This window comes from Meles meles, chromosome 2 (genome assembly GCF_922984935.1).
Source record: "Meles meles chromosome 2, mMelMel3.1 paternal haplotype, whole genome shotgun sequence".
Lineage (NCBI taxonomy): Eukaryota > Metazoa > Chordata > Mammalia > Carnivora > Mustelidae > Meles > Meles meles.
The window spans coordinates 149,209,022-149,227,968 of record NC_060067.1 but is presented as its reverse complement, the minus strand read 5'-3'; the positions used below and the strand labels follow the sequence as shown (position 1 = coordinate 149,227,968).

The 18,947-nt window shown below is 40.3% G+C and overlaps 1 protein-coding gene across 6 annotated transcripts in view; it reads left to right on the top strand.

The window, feature by feature from the left end:
- Positions 1 to 18,947, top strand: part of SMAD1 (SMAD family member 1) — a 74,953-nt gene that overhangs the window by 53,416 nt on the left and 2,590 nt on the right. For all 6 annotated transcript variants that reach the window (XM_045997910.1, XM_045997912.1, XM_045997911.1 and 3 more), the window contains 4 exons: positions 5,023 to 5,280; positions 7,735 to 7,851; positions 10,859 to 11,080; positions 16,547 to 16,803. In XM_045997910.1, the coding sequence (XP_045853866.1) occupies positions 5,023 to 5,280; positions 7,735 to 7,851; positions 10,859 to 11,080; positions 16,547 to 16,803 (854 nt within the window). The remainder of the gene's footprint in view (positions 1 to 5,022; positions 5,281 to 7,734; positions 7,852 to 10,858; positions 11,081 to 16,546; positions 16,804 to 18,947) is intronic.

The following is an 18,947-nucleotide window of genomic DNA, read 5'->3' as shown; positions in this document are numbered from 1 at the left end:
CTATAGGAATGGATGGCTATTTCCTTAATGTAATATCTATACCAAAGGCCTAAGTCAGCATCTAAAGGGGAAATACTAGAGGCATTCCCACCAAGGTCAAGAATAAGTCAAGGAAGTTCACTGTCTCCAGTACTTTTATTGGCACTATTAGCCAGTGCACCTAGATAAGAGAAAACAATTGGAAAGGAAAGGAAAACTGTATCCATTGTCAGTGACATGATCATTTATCTGGAGAATTCTGTAAGAAATCAATGATAAACTAACAGACAGTTAAAGAATTCAGCCAGGTAGCAGTGTATAAAAGCAAGGAAATATCAATAACCTTCATGTATAAAAATAATTAACCATTTAGAAGATATAATGGAATAGAAAACTACATTTAATGTAGCAACAGAAAAGATAAAATACTTAGGAGTAAATGTAAATGTGATAAGAAATTGATGAAACCTAATGCAGTGTTCTAGATTGAATTGTTCACCCCCCTCCATGTCTAAGCCCTAATCATTTCCTTCAGAATATGACTATTTGGAAATAGAGCTTTTAAAACGTTAAAGTGATCTCTATGAAACTAATGATGTATGACTAATTGAATTTAAATTAAAAATAAAGTGAGGCCACTGGGATGGGCCCTAATCCAATCTGACTGGTGTCCTCTTAGGACACCCTGAGAGGCTCCAGGGAAATAAGCTATGTGAGGACTTACAGGAAGAAAATAACCATCTGTAAGTCAAGAAGAGAGGCTTCAGGAGAAACCATCCTGCCAACACCTTGAGCTCAGACTTCCAGCCACCAGAACGTTGAATAAATAAATGTCCGGTGTGTAAGCCACCCAGTCTGTGGTGTTCTGTTATGGCAGCCCGAGCAGAAGAACATGGATAGGAACTGCAGAACATTCCTAAAAGGTGCAAAAGTAGACCTGAAGTAACCTTCCTAGGTTTAGAATAGGACATCTGAACACCATCAAGATATTCTTAAGTTAATTTATAAATATATTGTAACCCTAGTTCAATGACCAAAATCTCTTTTTTTCTGGAGGTAGATAATGTGATAACTAAGGTTGATATTGGAGGAGTAAGCATGCAAGCAGGACACTGAACAAGAAGAACTGTGAGGGGGCGGACTAGCCCTATCATCTATTAAAACATATTATACAACCTCTATAATTAACACAGTGGTTGTGGGGCACCGACTGGAATAGAATGGAATGGAATGTCTAAACATAGACCCTAACATATATGGAACTTTATGAAAAAGGTGGTATATCACTGAGGCAGAGATGGGCTTTTTCATAAATGGTGTTGGAGCAACTGGCCAACCATTTGGGAAAATATAAAATTAGACCTATTCCTCATGGCATAAATAAAACTGAGCTACAAATGGAATTAGAGATCTAAGTAAAATAGGAAACTTTATATGCACTAGAAGAATGCATGGGTGAATTCCTCCTTACAATCCGGGTGTAGGAGAAGCCTTTCTGTGACTCAAGATCCATATGCAATAAAAGAAAATATTGAAAAATTCGATTATCAAAAAAAGCTTTTTCACATAAAATCAAAGGATGACAGATTGTAATAAAATATTTGCAGCATATAAAATAGCACAGGCTAAGATCTCTAATATGTATATTTTTTAATGAAAATAGCAAAAAATGGGCAAAAGGCACAAGTAGACCATTTGCAAAAGAATATATTAAAATGCCCCCTGAAATACATGAAAATGTGATCAACTTTTGCCGTGAGAGAAATGTAAATTAAAATTACACTAAAATACCATTTCCCACCCATCAGATCATCCAAAAAAATCAAAATCTTGGGGGCACCTGGCTGGCTCAGTCAGTTCAGCATCCAACTCTTGGTTCAGCTCAGGTCAGGATCTCAGGGTAATGGCCTGCATTGGGCTCTGTGCTCAGCACAAGTCTGCTGGAGGCTCACTCGCTCTCTCTCTCTCTCTCTCTCTCTCTGTGCCCTTGCCCATTGCCCTCTCCCTTACCCCCTAAAATAAATAAAATCTTTAAAAAAGAAAGAAAGGAATTCCTTCCAAAAAAAAAAAATCTTGACAAAATAGTCTGTCCTGTGGGCCGTGGGGGTAAAGTCACTCTCATACGTGGCAGGTAGCAATGTGAAATGGCACAACCCCTGTGAAGGGGCACTTGAGGATAATGAAGTTGTAGCTTCATTTTCACCCAGTGTGGCCACTTGCAGGGATTTACCCGGAAGGTACTCCTTTAACAAACAGCAGTATATGCGCATAGGGTTATTCATTACAGCGTTACATGTAGTGGTGAAATATTGTCAATTGCCCAGACATGGGAGATTGGTCAAAGAAACTATGGTGCTGAATTACCTGTAAAAGCAAATGAGGAAGATCTCTCTAAACTACTGGGTTAATTGTCAGGTATAGGTGTATAAAGCAAAGTGCAAAAGAGTATATAGAGTAGGGTGCTTTCCTGTTTAGTAGTAAAGACAAAATAAGGAACCACAAAAGTTAGCACATCGGTTTGACTTTTTCACAAAGAAATACAGGAAGGATAAACCAGGGGATAGAAAGAAATTCATCATCCTCTGAGGAAGTTAGGTGGGGAAACTGAGTAAGCAAATCTTGATATATAAAATAAGACACTACACACAGCATTGGATGAATCCTAAAGACATAGTGTTGAACCGAAGAACCCAGACACGAGAGTATATATTACTCCATGTGTATGAACACTTGTGCATTTTACTATAGATGTGTGATACCTCAGTACATTTTTTTAAAGTTTATTAAAAGCTACTTGTACTGGGGCGCCTGGCTGGCTCAGCCTGTAGGGTGTGGGACTCTTGATCTCAGGGTCCTGAGTTCAAGCCCCATGTTGGGCGTGGAGCCTTCTTAAAAAAATAAAAGATACTTGTTCCTATGTCAGCAGTGCCAAAATTCATCTTATCTTGCTAATCAGAGGTGAGAAAAAAGTTATTTTTCTCCTCAAGTTCATCTGTAGGGTGGTGCTTTGCTGTAGTTGGTGGCGCACTCCCCAGGTCATCTGCAAAAGCTGGTGATGTCATCTGCACTGTGCACTCAGGACGGCGCTGCGCCCTGGGCCAGACCAGCGCAGCACACGGCAGAGTTACTGCAGGAACACACGTGCCAAACATGAACTCGAGGTGTACATTGCCTCCTGCTGCCACCGTCACGTGTGAGGAAGCAGAAGCAGCAAATACCCAGTTCTAAGATTATAGGCAATATGAGTTGCTGAAATAGGGGCTCTAGTAAGTAGATTGTTTTATGGGGGGGGGGAATCCTTTGAAGGGTCAAGAAGGAGGATGGATTCAAGGAGCTGTCTGGTGCTGCATTTGGGGGTCAGGGTTTAGAGCCCAGTGTTTACCCCCTTTTAAAGGCACTAATCAGACTTGAGACCATCGCTAAATGACCATGAAATGCAAGTTGGAGAGTGGTAACTCACGCTGCAGGAGCTAAAAGAAAAAGAATGGTTGATTGGATAGGTAATTCAAAGATATTGTGCTATTTTGGAGCCTTTGTTTATTTGGAATATAGATTTCTGTTGACATTGGGAGAGCCTTTAAGACAATTAGAGATTTTTTCTTCAGCAAAATAATTTATATTTCAGGTGACTCTTGAAAGGTAGGAGGAGGAATTATGCTTTTGATGACTTAATTTGGATAGATTCCATCACTGTGCAGTAAAGGAAACACATTTATGATACTAAAAAGATTTGTTTTTAAGGGATCTGTTAGTGGGGAATTTATTTCTACAGATTAGCAATTTAAGATATAGCTCATGAGACCATTTAAGACCTTCAAAGACCTATTTTTACGTAAAAGAAAACAATCTTCAGCTCATGAATAAGTGATAATCTAAGTGTTCACAGGACACATTTTCCTGCAGAAATGGTATAAGTTATAGAGTCCCTGGAAAGCCCTCAGAAATCTACTTAATTCCTAATGCCACTAAATATTGTTTCTTTGGGAGAATATATTCTGAGTTCTGCCCGCCAACAACAATATCAGATTTTAAATCCTCTCTCCTCTGTGCAGATTTCCAAATGGGTGGTTTTTCTAGCCAAGGCCACGAGAGTTGTAGTAGGGGTTCAGGGAGCCCCTACTATGTTCCCAGGAAGGAGCTATCTGAAGACTGTGGTGGGAAGTTGAGGATCTAACCCAGTTAGGACTTGCTATCTTCCGTTAGCATCTTACTTATAGTGGCTCTGCCTCGAGAGGTTTCTGGAGGTTACAGACCATGCTAATTATTAACTCCTTAGGTTCCTGACATACAGAGCTTTTAGGAATGGCTTGTGCTGTTTTGTTTCCTTCTCTAATGGTGTGTGTGTTTTTGGCCTTTATACTTTGAGTATCCAATTAACAAAGTGTGGATTGTATAACCTGTTTCTTCCTTTGCCTGTAGTGCTGAGGAGTACCGAGAAGTGGGTTAAATGCATTAATATCCTCAGAGAAAAAATGTTTTTGTGAAGCATGACTACTTGGACACAGTGTAAATTCTGTCCCACAAAACATATCTTGTCTAACTAACGACATTTTGTTGGCATTTGAATTTTATGCTGCTCACTGTATTTATCCTCTCAGTGTCATTTACCGTGCCTCTTTTGTTTTAAAATGAGTTGATACGTCAGTTTAAAATATTTGTGGTGAATAATTCATACTGTTCAATAAGTGTTAACTCTTTCAGTAGAACAGCTGATCAATCAGAGGTATGACCGTGGAACTCTCAATGATGGTATATGTTCTTAATTGTGCTTTGGTTTTTAGTGAACAAAAACATTAAGAATGGGGGAACCCTAACATTTTTAACATAAAAGGTGTTTTGCAGACTTTCATTGGGCAGTTTGTCCGTGCTGCACATCTCGGGCATAAGTCACAGCCATTCTAAAGAGATTACTTGTTACCGCATTTATTCCTGAGTGGAAAATGGCTTTGCTCAGGTTGGCAGGTGGGCAGGGCTTATCGTGATGTTAGTACAGATTTTTATCATTTTCATGTTTGTCTCTCGCTTTTCTTTCCCTTTTTCCAGTTCTTCCTCCAGTGCTGGTTCCAAGACACAGCGAATATAATCCTCAGCACAGCCTGTTAGCTCAGTTCCGTAACTTAGGACAAAATGAGCCTCACATGCCACTCAACGCCACTTTTCCGGATTCTTTCCAGCAACCCAACAGCCATCCGTTCCCTCACTCCCCCAGTAGCAGCTACCCCAACTCTCCTGGAAGCAGCAGCGGCACCTACCCGCACTCGCCCACCAGCTCAGACCCAGGAAGCCCTTTCCAGATGCCAGGTGGGTTCCGTGACGTTCGGGTCAGGTGCAAGAGTCGGGGGGAAGCCGAGTGCACCTGCACTCCGAGAGCTCTTCCCCTCTGCTCCATGGCGCTCTGCTCTCAGACACAGGGTGCTGCTGTATCTGGAGGGCGACCTCGTGGTCAAGGAAGCAAATGTCCTATTTGATTTGTCAGGCACGGAAGCTTGAATAAGTTTTATTTTGGATTTTGAAGGGTTTTGAAACAGCTGCATCCTTCTGGGCGGGGCATAATTGCATCATTGTCTTTGCTCCTGAGAAAAGAGAGAGAAAAATAATGTGTTGCACACATTTGTTGTACATGGGGTGGGGGGGACCCTGTTGTAAGTGCGACCTCAGAAAAACTATTTCCTGAGGGATCACACCTCCCTACTTAATTGAATTCATTTAAGTGGTGATGTAATCCCAAGAAACATACACTTCAGCAACAAAGGAAATGCAGCAGAAGTAGTGGAGACCATCTGCTTGTTTAACTTAGCAAAGACAAAAACAATTATCCTTTGTCAGACTGAACTGATGGTGTAATGTTTATCAAAATAAATGATTAATTAGGACATATTTTTCAAATTATAGATTATTAAGCAAGCATCTTACAAAAGATGATTAGTGCCATATTTCTTGCCAGTAGACTTGAAGAAGGATGCTCTATACAAAGACGTACTGAACATTGATTAGCACTTCGAGGGGGGAAAATGGGTGGGCAGGCCTGTTTATTAGGCCACCTGAAGTGTTTTTCAGTAAATGCGAATTTGACAGTAGTGTTGGTAGGTCCTCAAAAATTGAAAGTGGTCCTTGCTTGATGGTGTGGTCTCTTAGTTCTATATTCATTACTTCTTTTGGTCCTGAGCCTTTTATTTTGCATGGTTTTTGTTTCTCAATCCAGAATGGCTCAGGGTGAGGGAGGGCAGCAGGGATATAGAGGAGTTTAAAAATCAAACTAAGCATCATCGAGTGATTTCCTGTTCACCCCACTTTTCTCCCAGACCCGCTGGGTGTGATGAATAGGTAAGTGGTGAGGAGATAGTCTCAGAAGCTCTTGGCAAAGTTGGGGTGGGCCCAGAGGTGAGAAACTGGAAGATTATTGCCCGAGTTCACACTGTGTCCCCGGCTGTGAGGGCTTAAGACCACAGGCCAAGTGAAGGAAATGTGGACGAGAGAGCTGCCAGGGGTGGGAGTGGGCACGCGGGGGGCTAGTAGAGTATCACCTATTGCCATCTGGTGGTCTGTCCCAGTGGTGCTGACGCCACTGGTGAAATTTTCACCAGCTCATTGGCAGAAATATACTGGATGTGGTCTGAGAGGACGCTTTGCTTTCATTCCTGCCTGGCAGGAAAGCAGAGTCAGTGTTACAGCTGCAGGAAAGAAGCTGAATTAAAAGAAGCTGGAGAAAGGGTGACAGAAGCATCCAGATAAGGTCCCCACAGCCCTGTCCTTGTGCTGTGAGTCCTTGCTTGCTGGCAGCTGGACGGTGGGAGGTGCTGGGTTGAGAGTCAGCTGGAAGGTCCATCTTGGAAATCTCTGACAAGCTGTAAAGGAGCAGCAGCGTGAGCCACCTGTCTTCCACAGTTGCCCTGAGTGATGTCGGCGCCTCCTCCAGGTTATTCATGGTGCCCGCAGGGAGAGCTATGTTCCCTGCTCTGTCGGGTGTGCTAGATGGGCTCCCGATAGCCAGTGAGGAGCTTGCTTCTTGATCACAAAGGATTATGTGTGGGCAACCCATAACCCCTTATTTTATTTAAGAAAACACAAGGCCTCTGTTAGTGTTTTTCATTTCAAAAGTCATGTTCTTTGCCTCTTATTGCCAGCTGGCCTTGAGCTTTCTAGAAAAACATATATAAATTCTGAAATAGAAGATAGCTGTGATAAACAGATCATCATTCTGCTACTCAGGGTTTAAAACTAGTGACTGTTAAAGCAGGCAGGAAGAAGGTACTCCTAACGGAGTGCTGAAGTCAGGAGAAATGAACAGTTGAAGTCAGTGACTTGGCTGTAATGACGAAGTTGGTAAATTCCTAAGAGCCTGTGGGTTTAATAGAAATGTGGGTTTAATGAAAGAGACCCTGAAGCTCTTCTTAAGAAATCCTATGTAGTTTTTCCATCCACCAGTGAAACTATGAAATGCAGACATCCTCTCAAAATGGATTGTATGAAAGTGTATTTAAGTACTCTTCTGCTTGTTTCCAGAGAGCGTGAGCCTGGGTAGGCAGACAGCTCCTGGAACAGGCAGGTAGTGCTTTTCCTCCCTCTGGGCCTCCACTCCGATTGTACCAGATCACGAGGTGTTAGTCACTTTCAGAAAGTTCAGTGTCTGTAGCAGCCATTTGCCAATGGGGAGGTTGAAATGGGCAATTCAATCTCAGGAGTTTCACAGGATATATGTTTTAAGTGTGTGTGTTTATTTAAGGAGAAAGAAATCATTTTCTTTACACTTTGTAGCTGATACGCCCCCGCCCGCTTACCTGCCCCCCGAAGACCCCATGACCCAGGATGGCTCTCAGCCAATGGACACAAATATGATGGCACCTTCCCTGCCCTCAGAAATCAACAGAGGAGGTAAAATGCGTTGCTGTTTTATTCCCTTTTTTGTGTCTGAAGTTTGTCTGTCCATTGTTACTTTCTCTCACAAATGTTTATTAGTCTGTAGAACGATAGCTATTGGAGAAAGAGCCCAGTAAGAGAAGCTAGATAGAATTTTTTAGATTACAGATAAGTCTTTCATATGAGGAACAAACATACTGAGGTAACTAATGAAGGCCTAAGTATAACTGTGCAGACGTCTGTTGAGAGCACAAGACTTAATAATTTTGAATTGGCAATAAAGGAGTATTTTTAAGTGAGGGACAGAGGGGTAGTAGTAAAAAACAATAAGCATAACATTACCGAAGTGGAGTTGTCACTGGCAATTTCCAAAATTAGAAGTTCATAGAACAAGGCTTCCCAAAGGTTCTTTTGTTGTAAGGATAGATATTCATAAATGTCATTATTTTCCAGCTCTCATCCATATACAGCGGCAGGTGGAACAAACTAATAACATTTGTTTCTTTCTTGCTATTATTTTTGTTTGTTTGTTTCTAACCTTGTTACGAAAAGGGGCCAAGGCACATGTTTTTCCTGTTCTCACCTGAAGAGCATAAGCAGAACCTGTAAGCAGGATGGAGCACTTCTTTCCATTTCTGGGAGAGGGTGGGTACGTTTCCAGCCCTGTCCTGCCGCCGGCAGTGACTGAGGGGAGAACGCCATCGTGCTGCACTGGCGAGTGGAGTGGGCCTAGCCGAGCAGAGAACTCGCGTCAGTGAGTGTTGGGAGAATCCCTGAACACCTTAGGAAGGCTTGACCACGTTGTCAAAGAAAACTGTTCCCAAACAACTTCTCATGGAAGAAAGTGCCTCCCAAATGCCCCATGGCGTGGACCATTTCAATATGTATGCATTTTATGCAAATTGAATTTACAGTGCTATCTGATTACGAGGTGTATGTCTCATTTCATTCTTACTACTTTTTTATGAAAATGGGAGATATCTCAGACATTGTCAGAGTTGCTGACATTTTTTAAGTTCTTAAAATCTGATGGTAAACTCAACATTTCTTAGATGCACAGTGTAATAATTGGAATGTACACCTTTTTTAATCTGTAAAATGTTTCTACATCTGTTTTATTATTGGCTCTGTATTTTATGGTTCCTCATAATCTCTCAAACAACCTCCCAAACATAATTATCAACCAAAAAAATAAAAACGCTGGTTTAGGAAAACAAAAGACAAAACTCCTCTGTCTCACGCATCTTTGGCGTTTGTGTTCCGGGAACACAACGGCACGAGAGAATGGGCACAGCCCCGCTGCCGGAGAGGAGTGGGGGGACCTGCAGCTATTGCGGTTAAGCCGAAAATGTCTGATTTCAGGAAGCAGGCCTTTAAATTGCTATAAAATTTTTCTTTAAATAGTTTTTGTGAAATTTCCCCACTAGAATAAGTTTACAGTTAATATCTTCATGAGGCAGGAACGTTGGTCTTTCTGCTGGTGTTTTACCTTTGGTGGTTTTCCTAAAGCGGGAGTTCGCACACTACGACCAGTTCAGCCTGCTGCCTGTTTTTGTAAATAAGTTTTTATGGGAGCACAGCTCCGTCCATTACATATTATCTGTGGCAGCTTTAGCACTGCTGGGGCACAGCTGAATAGTTACGGTAGAGACCAGATGGCCCACAAAATCTTTCTGGTCTTCTACAGAAAAAGTGCGTCATCCTCTGACCTAAATGAATGGCATCTTGAACAATCCCCATAGCTTATAAAAGCCTTCTCTAGTGATGTCGCAGCCTTCTGTTAAGCTTTAGCACTAGGTGAATCCTGAAGATTTTGCTCTTTGAAATACAGCACACTGACCGGTGGTCGTTGCTCAGCAGAGAAGACAGCCTATGCCTGTATTCGGCTCCCTTGCTTAAGCGTATAGAGTAGCTAACGTATGCGTGGAGTTTTTTAATGATCGTGTTCTTTGTTTTTCTAAAATGAAGGGCATTGTGATGTCTGTGGACGTTGATGTTAAGAACACAGAAGTACTTCTTCCCGAGCAGTTACAGCTTACACTTCTAATGTGGGTGTTCTTTCTCTTTTTACGACTGTACACTCAGGACCTCGTAAACCTCAGATCATTACGTATTGGCATACTGGGCATGCATGGTTTGTGTTCCTGGAATCTCTGAAGCAGTGGCATAAGAGGTTTTACTACAGAAGGAACTTATCTTTAGAACCTTTTAGTTGCAAATGTTTAGAAGCATGTTCTGTTTGGAGATTTGTTAGTCTTAAGAGATTTGACTTAACAAGCTGCATCCTGTCAGTAAAGTTGGGTAATTTCCATTGTTGGCCCATTCTGGGAATGGAGAGACAAAACACACCTGCTCTGCATGACTTAAAGCAAATATAAGGAAGTTAGCATGAAATCTGGATGAGAGAGATATGATTCATTCTGTAAAAATGGCCAGCTGGCAAGATTTCTTCCTGCGTTTGAGGACTGGAGCCGAGCTGTGGCCATGATAGTTATTGGCAGCTGAATGTGAAGTAAGGGAACTTCTTATCAATAATTAGAAACTGATTTTCATTGCTTTGAAAAAGCCTCAGCCTACGAAGGCTTTGTTGAAAGTCACCCTTTTTCTGCCAGCACCTTTGGCATATTTCCTGTCCTCTATTGTGCTCTTCCCATTTGTTTTTCACTTGCCACTTGCATTTCTTTAGATGGGGAGCCAGCGTCCATGGTGGGGGCGACTTCCATTCTGGCATATGGCGGAGCAAGTAGCATATTGTGAGTGGTCAGCAAATGCCGTTGGTGTGCTTGCTTAGCTGGCGTTTGGTGATCTGATAGCAGTTGGAGATTATTTTCCAATTAAAGGGGAATGTCACACTTAGCAAGGAGGACCTGTGTTAGATGTCTCAGAGAAACTGTACACATTACAATGGTGCTTGCTTTTCCGCATCTTCATTCCATGATTCCGAGCCAGTTTCACAACAGTTTCAGGCTTTGAGAGCCCGAGGCACTAACCGAGGTTGACTCTGACCTCTTCTTTCTTTCAGATGTTCAGGCGGTTGCTTATGAGGAACCCAAACACTGGTGCTCTATTGTCTACTATGAGCTCAACAACCGTGTGGGTGAAGCGTTCCACGCCTCCTCCACAAGTGTGCTGGTGGATGGTTTCACCGATCCTTCCAACAATAAGAACCGTTTCTGCCTCGGGCTGCTGTCCAACGTTAACCGGAATTCCACTATCGAAAACACCAGGCGGCACATTGGAAAAGGTGAGTGTGCGCTGGAACCTTGTTCAGATGTTTGTCTGTTGTGTCCCCATTCCCCCACAACTGACTTAGTCGTTCCTGAGGCAGACTCGGAGAGCAAACACCAGGTAGTAAACACTGGCTCCAGTTTGTAAATGTTTTTTCAGTTTCTATTACCAAGACGTTACTTTCCAATCGGCAGTTTTTGTGTCTGCCACCTCATGGGAGTTGATATTAATTAGCTAAAATAGTGATTTGAGGAGCACGATTCTATCGTACTTTTGCTGCAGAATAAAAGCAGCTGTTAGAAAGTGACTTACAACCTCAAACTCAACGCAGGTTAAAACAAGTAAACCTAATGTGTTCGAATGAGTACTGTAACTCACGGGAAAAAGAAAGAAAGAACCAATCCAGAATAACTTACGAACATGGTGTTTGGCCACGTATCTTCAGTCCGGGCCAGGTAGAGTAGAGTGCTTGCAAACGAATCCTGAACCTCTCTTAGTAGACTTGATTATCTAGTAGCAGTATGGGTGAAACAGTCCCAGAACTTTGAGACAGAAAGTGAAGCAAATGACTGAGTGCAGTGTCGCAGAGAGAGAGTCTGGCTTTTCACTGTGGAATGAGAAACATACCGGCGCGGAGAAGGTCAACAGATAAACCCTGTGGCGGTATCAGGGTGAAATGATGATTTAATATGTGTGCATATGTGTGTCTGCATGGTTATGTTCTCGTGGATGTGTGTGTGTGCGCGTGTGCATGTGTAGGTGCACATGCACCTTATACATGCGTATAATCTCTGATCCATCTGCTGGAAGGGCCAACAGGCAAAGACACCCAGGAGCAGGGAGCACATCTGGTGCTCAGGCTGTCATCTCTAACACCGTTTCCCACTGAGCGAGGATCCGGGGCTTCTCAGGGAAAGGGCTGACCCCGGGTAGACAACGATGAGCCCGGAACATTTTGTTATACCAGACAGTGAAGAAACGCTTATGAAAATGATGGGGGCCTGTCACAGGAGCCAACTTGGAGGGGCTTCCCCTGACCCTGGGACAGTTTAAGCACCAAAATAACTAAGTACAGCTATGGATTTTAAACCACTGAAAGACAACAGTAATTTGTAAGTCCCTGCCAATAATAAATCGCTACAGGAATGAATGAATGGGGAAGGCTGGTTGGGAAATGCAGAGTGAGTGCTAGAGCTAGAAAGTCATCATTTTGCAGCCATCAGTCAGGAATCCTCAGTGGATGCTAAACAGAACTTTTGGCAAGCATCAGGATATTTGCATGGTCTTGCAGTGTCTCCTCACAGCCTGCCTGTTAGTTACAACGGAGAATAAAAATCACTAGTTATATAGGAGAGACACCGGAGAACGTCTTGCCTGGGAGATCAAAATTATCATCAGTGAGAGAAGATGGATTTCATATGCCACCAGATATGATGCCCTGAGTAGGAGGTAGCATCACCTGTGCAGAATTCCAGTGGAGAATGCAAATCTAATCTCATCAATGGGGAATGTTCACACAAACTCAAAATTCTACTCAAAGGGGAGAGGAAGAACTGTATTCTTCCAAAATAATCAATGTCAGAAGGCAAAGGTGTGGAAATGTTCCACATTAAAAGAGATTAAAGAACCGTGACAGCTATGTAATAAGCTGACCCTGAACACGATCTATCCCAGAAAGGAGGAAAAATACCACAGAGGACCTTATTGGGGTCAGCAGGCAGAGTTAGAACATGAGTGATAGATTAGATAAGACTGACTATTGTACCAATGTTCCATGCACCGGCTTTGCTAACTGTACTGTGGCTATAGAAGAGAATACCCCTAGTCTTAGAAAAACACACACGTGTATACATAAAGATACCTATCCATCCAAAACTATCCCTGTGTCAGAATATAGGCAGGCAGGTGCATATACTTGTATGTGTCTGTGGACGTGTATATATGAATGTATCTGAGGGTATGTATGAAAGCATAGAAGGGAAGGAGGTGTAAACCATCAAACACCTGGAATAAATTGTCACAATAGTGGCTAGATGAGTGCTCTTTGTTCGTTATTCTTGGCTGTTCTATTTCTGTACATTTGAAACTATTTCCATAGTAAACATTTTTTAAATGACCTACTATAAAATTTAGAAGAGTGGACCAAATCAAGTGGTTATTTAATAAATATTTAAAAGGCATTTGAGATAAAAGTTCAACACTTGATCAAAAAAAAAAAAAAAGCCTCCTAAAACAGGAATTAGTGGGTAGTTCCTTAATACAATTAAGGGGGAAAAAAACAAACTCTAAACTCCACATGTGATGAAGAAATGCTAGGACCTAGGTTCATGACATATAGATATCTATGATCTATAAGACCTGGAAATTGTGCATACACAATTTTGCATGCATTTGGGATAGAGGAATGTATTTTTCAATAAGTTCTAAAGTTGACCATTACCCCAAAGTACTAGAAAGTCATTGTACTCTGAAACATGGGGCGCCTGGTTGGCTCAGTGGGTTAAAGCCTCTGCCTTCAGCTCAGGTCATGGTCCCAGGGTCCTGGGATCGAGCCCCACATCGGGCTCTCTGCTTGGCGGGGAGCCTGCTTCCTCCTCTCTGTCTCTCTATGCCTGCCTCTCTCCCTACTTGTGATCTCTATCTGTCAAATAAATAAATAAAACCTTTAAAAAAAAAAATTAGAAAGAGGGGCATTTAGGTGGCTCAGTTGGTTAAAATGTCTGACTCTTGATCTTAATCTAGGGTCGTGAATTCAAGCCCCATATTGGCTCCACGCCAAGCATGGAGCCTACTTAAAGAAAAAAAAGAAAGATTTTAGGAAGAAAATAAGGATTCTGGGAATGCTGTTACTTAAAATTGTTCCAGATACCTTGACTAGTGTATTCAAATGTAGAATTACCAATAATGGAAATAAGCCAAAATTATCATTATTGCAGATGATATTATTAACTAATTGACAGTATTCTCGGGGTAGATTCTTGAAGTGAAGTTAGTAGGTCAAAAGTAGGTCTTGATATATTATGCCAAATTACTTTCCAGGAAGCTTCTATTAGTTTCCACTTGTACCATAAGTCTGTTTTGTGAGTGCCTTTCCTCCTTAACCCACGTTGGTATTAACTGACATAAGTAATACTGACCATGGTAATATTTATAGCCACTGTGTGTATTCAAAAGTTATGGTTGTTTATCTAGAAACTTCTAAAGAATTTATTTTTAGAAACTATATGCCAGTTTTCTTCAATCTGGGAATAACCAGTTAGAAAATATAGTGGAGGAGGAAATGAAATTTCCAATAGCAACAGAAAATGTAGTTTTTTTAGAAAGAATCTGAATAAGCAATACATGAAAATTATGTAAAGAAAACCAAATTTTATTGAGAGAGAGAAAATTTAGATATATAAATAAGCAATCGGTGTTCCTTAAAGAGAAGGCTTACTATTATGAGGACATTTTAGGGACATCTATTCTTCCTAATTTCAGTTTGTGGTTTAAAACAATCCATGCTAAAATCACAATGTGTTATTTTTTTGAGAGTTGGAAAATGTGTTCTGCTATCGTCTGGCAGGATAAACAAGTGAAAATAGCTAAATTTTTTAATGGGAGAGTAAAGAAAAAATTCTTGATGTTAGGTTAATTAAGTATTATGAAACTACAGTTAAATCAGGTTTAGACAAAATGGGTAGAATAAACTAAACTCAGATTATATTGTATTTCAAAATTAATGTATGTTAAGTGAAGCATAACAAATTGGTAGTCTTCTAGTGGTCCTGCAGTAACAAAGTTAGCTTTTAGGTGAGGCTGTAGAGAGAAACCCTGACCTCTTTTCATATATGCAAATAGATTAATGAATTGAGTTTTCTTTGATGGCAAGCTATTAAGAAGCTAGAAGAAAATACATTTGTTCAGAGAGGTAGAAATTTTCTAAGCATAAAAAGCAATAGAAAAGATCACAAGAGATTTGACTACTCAAAGCTTTCAAACTTCTGTGGATTAAAGAAAAATACAGAGGACTAATGGGGAAACAAATAGGAAATAAATTATTTATATCTTACACGTAGCTCATAAAAAAACAATAAAAATGCTAGAACCCCAGTGGGATAAATAGGCAAAAAAAAAAAAAATAGGAACAGTAAGTTCATAAGAGAAACACAGATGGCTAATAAACATACGAGAGCATGTCCAGTCTCACATGTAAATTAAAACAATACTGTTTTTTGGCTGTGATTTATTTTAATTTATTTGTTTTTGTCTTAAGCTCACTCCATCCTGGCACAGGCAAAACGAGAAGGGCCCTCCTACACTGCTGGTGGGGTGTAAATTGATACAAGCATTCTGGAAAGCCGTTTGGCAAAGCAAATCAAGAGCCTTTGATCCGACGATTTAACTTCCAGGAATCTCTCCTAAGGATATTATCAGAAATTATCCAGAGACATTTATCCTGGCATTGTTATAACAGAAAATTAGTATCAGTGCTGTGGCCCGATGTTGGAAGAATCGCTAAAGTAAATTGTTGTGTCCATATAATCATGTAGATTACGTTTAAATGTTTGCAGAGAAAGTTTAGTAATACTCAAAACCTGGAATCCAGTGTGTCCAAGTATTAACAATTACTGCCTCTGTGTCACGAAACAAGTGATACTTTCTGCTTCTTTATATTTGGTTTTACTTTCTAAATGTTCAAAAAGGAATACTGCTCATTTTTATAATCAGCCAAAAAAGTAAACACACACTCTCTTAAATTGTTTTCTCTACATCACGCAGGAAAATGGGCTTCTGTTCCAGCAGCTATTTAATTGTTACAGAAGTCTTAGCCATTGTGTGTACATGTAAGCACAACACGCAGTTTTTTGGATTGGATTGGAGACAATAGTTTAAGGATTGGCTGAGGCCTGCCAGAGTTCCCTGCAAGGTAGAGTGTTTAAAGCCACATGGGATGGGACTCTGTTCGCTGCGTGGCCTATAATAAAGTAATGTCCCTTAATGGCGTAGGGCTTTGTCTGAAAGCCCCCCTCACCACCAGCACTCACGCTTTCCTTTTTTTAAAGGCTGGGTAGGATCAATTTCCTACACTCTAAGATGTCACAGGAAGAAGTTTGGAGCAGATGGTAGTTCGGGGAAGATCAGATTGCACACAGTATGAATTATTTTTATAATTTTTTTCCCCCGGACCTTACATCTGACAGCTCTCAGCAGTGCTGCCTCCATCTCTGGTTTTCTAGTTCTTTCACTCGTCTTGGCCCTCCTTTCTCTCCTGTCTTTGTTATGTGATTTCCTAGAAACCTCTTAGACATCCCTGTTAACAAAAGTACATTGTGTGAACTAATAGGGTTAAATGAGATTTTATCAGTTGTCCAAGATTTGGAGAGTATCTCTCTAATTAGCCAAGGTTTAAATCCATGCAAGTTCATACACTGAAGATACACAGAAGCTTAACGGCTGTAAAAGTGAGTATGAAGACATTGCACACGTTGTCTTCCTGCAGGAGTACATCTTTACTACGTGGGAGGGGAAGTGTATGCCGAATGCCTCAGCGACAGCAGCATCTTTGTGCAGAGTCGGAACTGCAACTACCATCATGGATTTCACCCCACTACTGTCTGCAAGATCCCTAGTGGGTGTAGTTTGAAAATCTTCAATAACCAAGAATTCGCTCAGTTATTGGCACAGTCTGTGAACCATGGCTTCGAGACAGTCTATGAGCTCACTAAAATGTGCACTATCCGCATGAGCTTTGTAAAGGTAAGTGAGCTCCGTCGCTCTGGTTAGGGTTTGACTCGCTGCACTTCATCTCGGTGTATAAATCTATGTCTTCTTGCTATGTGTCCATAGAAGCCCACGTATCACCGAGGCGTTTTTGAACTTGAGTAAGGATGTCAGTTATTAGGAGGATATAATTAGAATTACAGGAGTGTTTGTATTAAATGTCAAGAGTGTAGGAGCCTCGAGTAACTTTTTCCTATTCAAGTAGGCACGATTTTAACTATTGTAGTACCATAAGAAAATGTTATGCTATATATTTAACACGTATAATTTAATCACATGGTTTTCTTAAGAGATCAGTTCAGTTAAACACACGTCCCTTCCTTTTCATTCTGTTTTAGTACTTAGATGGTGGTAAACACTTGTTGCTTTTGTCTCGCAATAAACAAGTGATCTTTTTGTAAATAAAAATTCATCACACTGGGGTTTACTTTTGACTGGTCAGGGTTTTAAAAAAATGTTTTCAGTAAAACCTCATCATTTTCTTATAATTCAAAAATTAATAAGACCCTTGCCCACAGATCAGTAGATGCCTTAGTTCTAAGATTATTGTTAGGGTTGAGGATGGAGAAGGTTAAAGGCATTGCTCACAATAATTGATCTCTTTTCTGCCTTCTCTTCTGCTTCTGAGAAATAAAAAATTTTAAGATGTCATTGAAATGTAAAAAAATTAAATATCTGATTAGATTTCATGAGTTGTAACTTACTGTAGTGATTGGCTTGTCTCTGAGTTCTCAAAGATAAATTTTCATCCTGTTACCTTGAGAAACAGAACTAATTATATATTTGGGTGAGGCAATCACCTTTTATGTCCTCTCTTCAGAAGCTCACCTAACTTGTTGTTAAACCTGTTCTGTAATGTGTGTGTTACAGAGGGTAATTTTGGAACCTTACTTTGTTAATCATCCTTTAGATCAAAGATACCTTTCCCTGACTATCTTTTTTTCTTACTTCTTTGAATCATATTAGCAGATTTTAACAGCGTTCTTTTAATATTTTCTCGAAACATTATTCAGCAGTTCTTTGTACCTGAGTCTGGTGCCTTTTTAGTATTAAGGAGGTTTTTTTACCCTTTAGAGAGGTTGTGTACCCGTGAGACTATAAAGATCTTTCTCATCCACAACTAACATTCACTGTTTAATTTTTGACTTTGTATTTTGGTAAAGTGAATTTTAAAATGGAGACAGTAGCTTGCCACCAGTGCTTCTTGTTTGTTGTTTTATGGTGTGGAGGAAAGAGTACTTGTTAAGAGTCAGAAGACCCAGATTCTAGTTTTATCTGCCATTTTAACTGTGCGATTAAAGCACAGGGATCCTTTGCTGGTCCTCGTGATCAGCATCTTTAAAAATGGGTGGATGGAGTTGGGAACTGTGGTAATCATTACCGGGGTTCCTTGGAGAGTCCACTGGAGAGTCCTTCCATTGACGGACCACTCAAGTAGAATTTATGACTCTACTGCTCCAGCTGGCTTTCTCCTCAAGCTCATTTCATATTGATTACCCCTTCTTAATGGTTTTACTTTTATACATTTCGAATTACTTACTTTTACAGAAGTAAGAACAAACTTTACACTAATAAAAAGTATTTACAATATAAGGATATGCATTAAAATGTATTAGATTTCATTCATTCAGCATATATTTTTAGCACTATTCCAGAGAATTAATGCAAAGATGAAAAAGCACCTGGTGTCTCTAGGTTCACAATGCTAATGTTTAATTATAAAATAATGTGGTGTATACTGGAATGGAGGATAATACAATAGAATTATATATATGATATGTTAATATAATATATATAATAATGAACATAGCTGGGAAGCTGGATTTGGAGTTGAAGATAAACAAATCCTGTTTTAAAACTCCTGCTGACATGATAAAGGGCAGCTGCTTATCATACATTTGCAACAACAAAATTGCATAGTGTTTCTACAGTCTTGTTCTTTATTATCATAAGGATTGCATACCTTGCCCTTGTCACACTTAGCATCTTAGAGAAATGATACAGAACATTTTACTAATATTAATAGTCAATCTTGTGTTATTTTGAAGACTGTCATTTTGGACTTTAAAGCACACATTTTATAAATTATTTGCACAGTAAACTCTCCATATTTCTGAAAA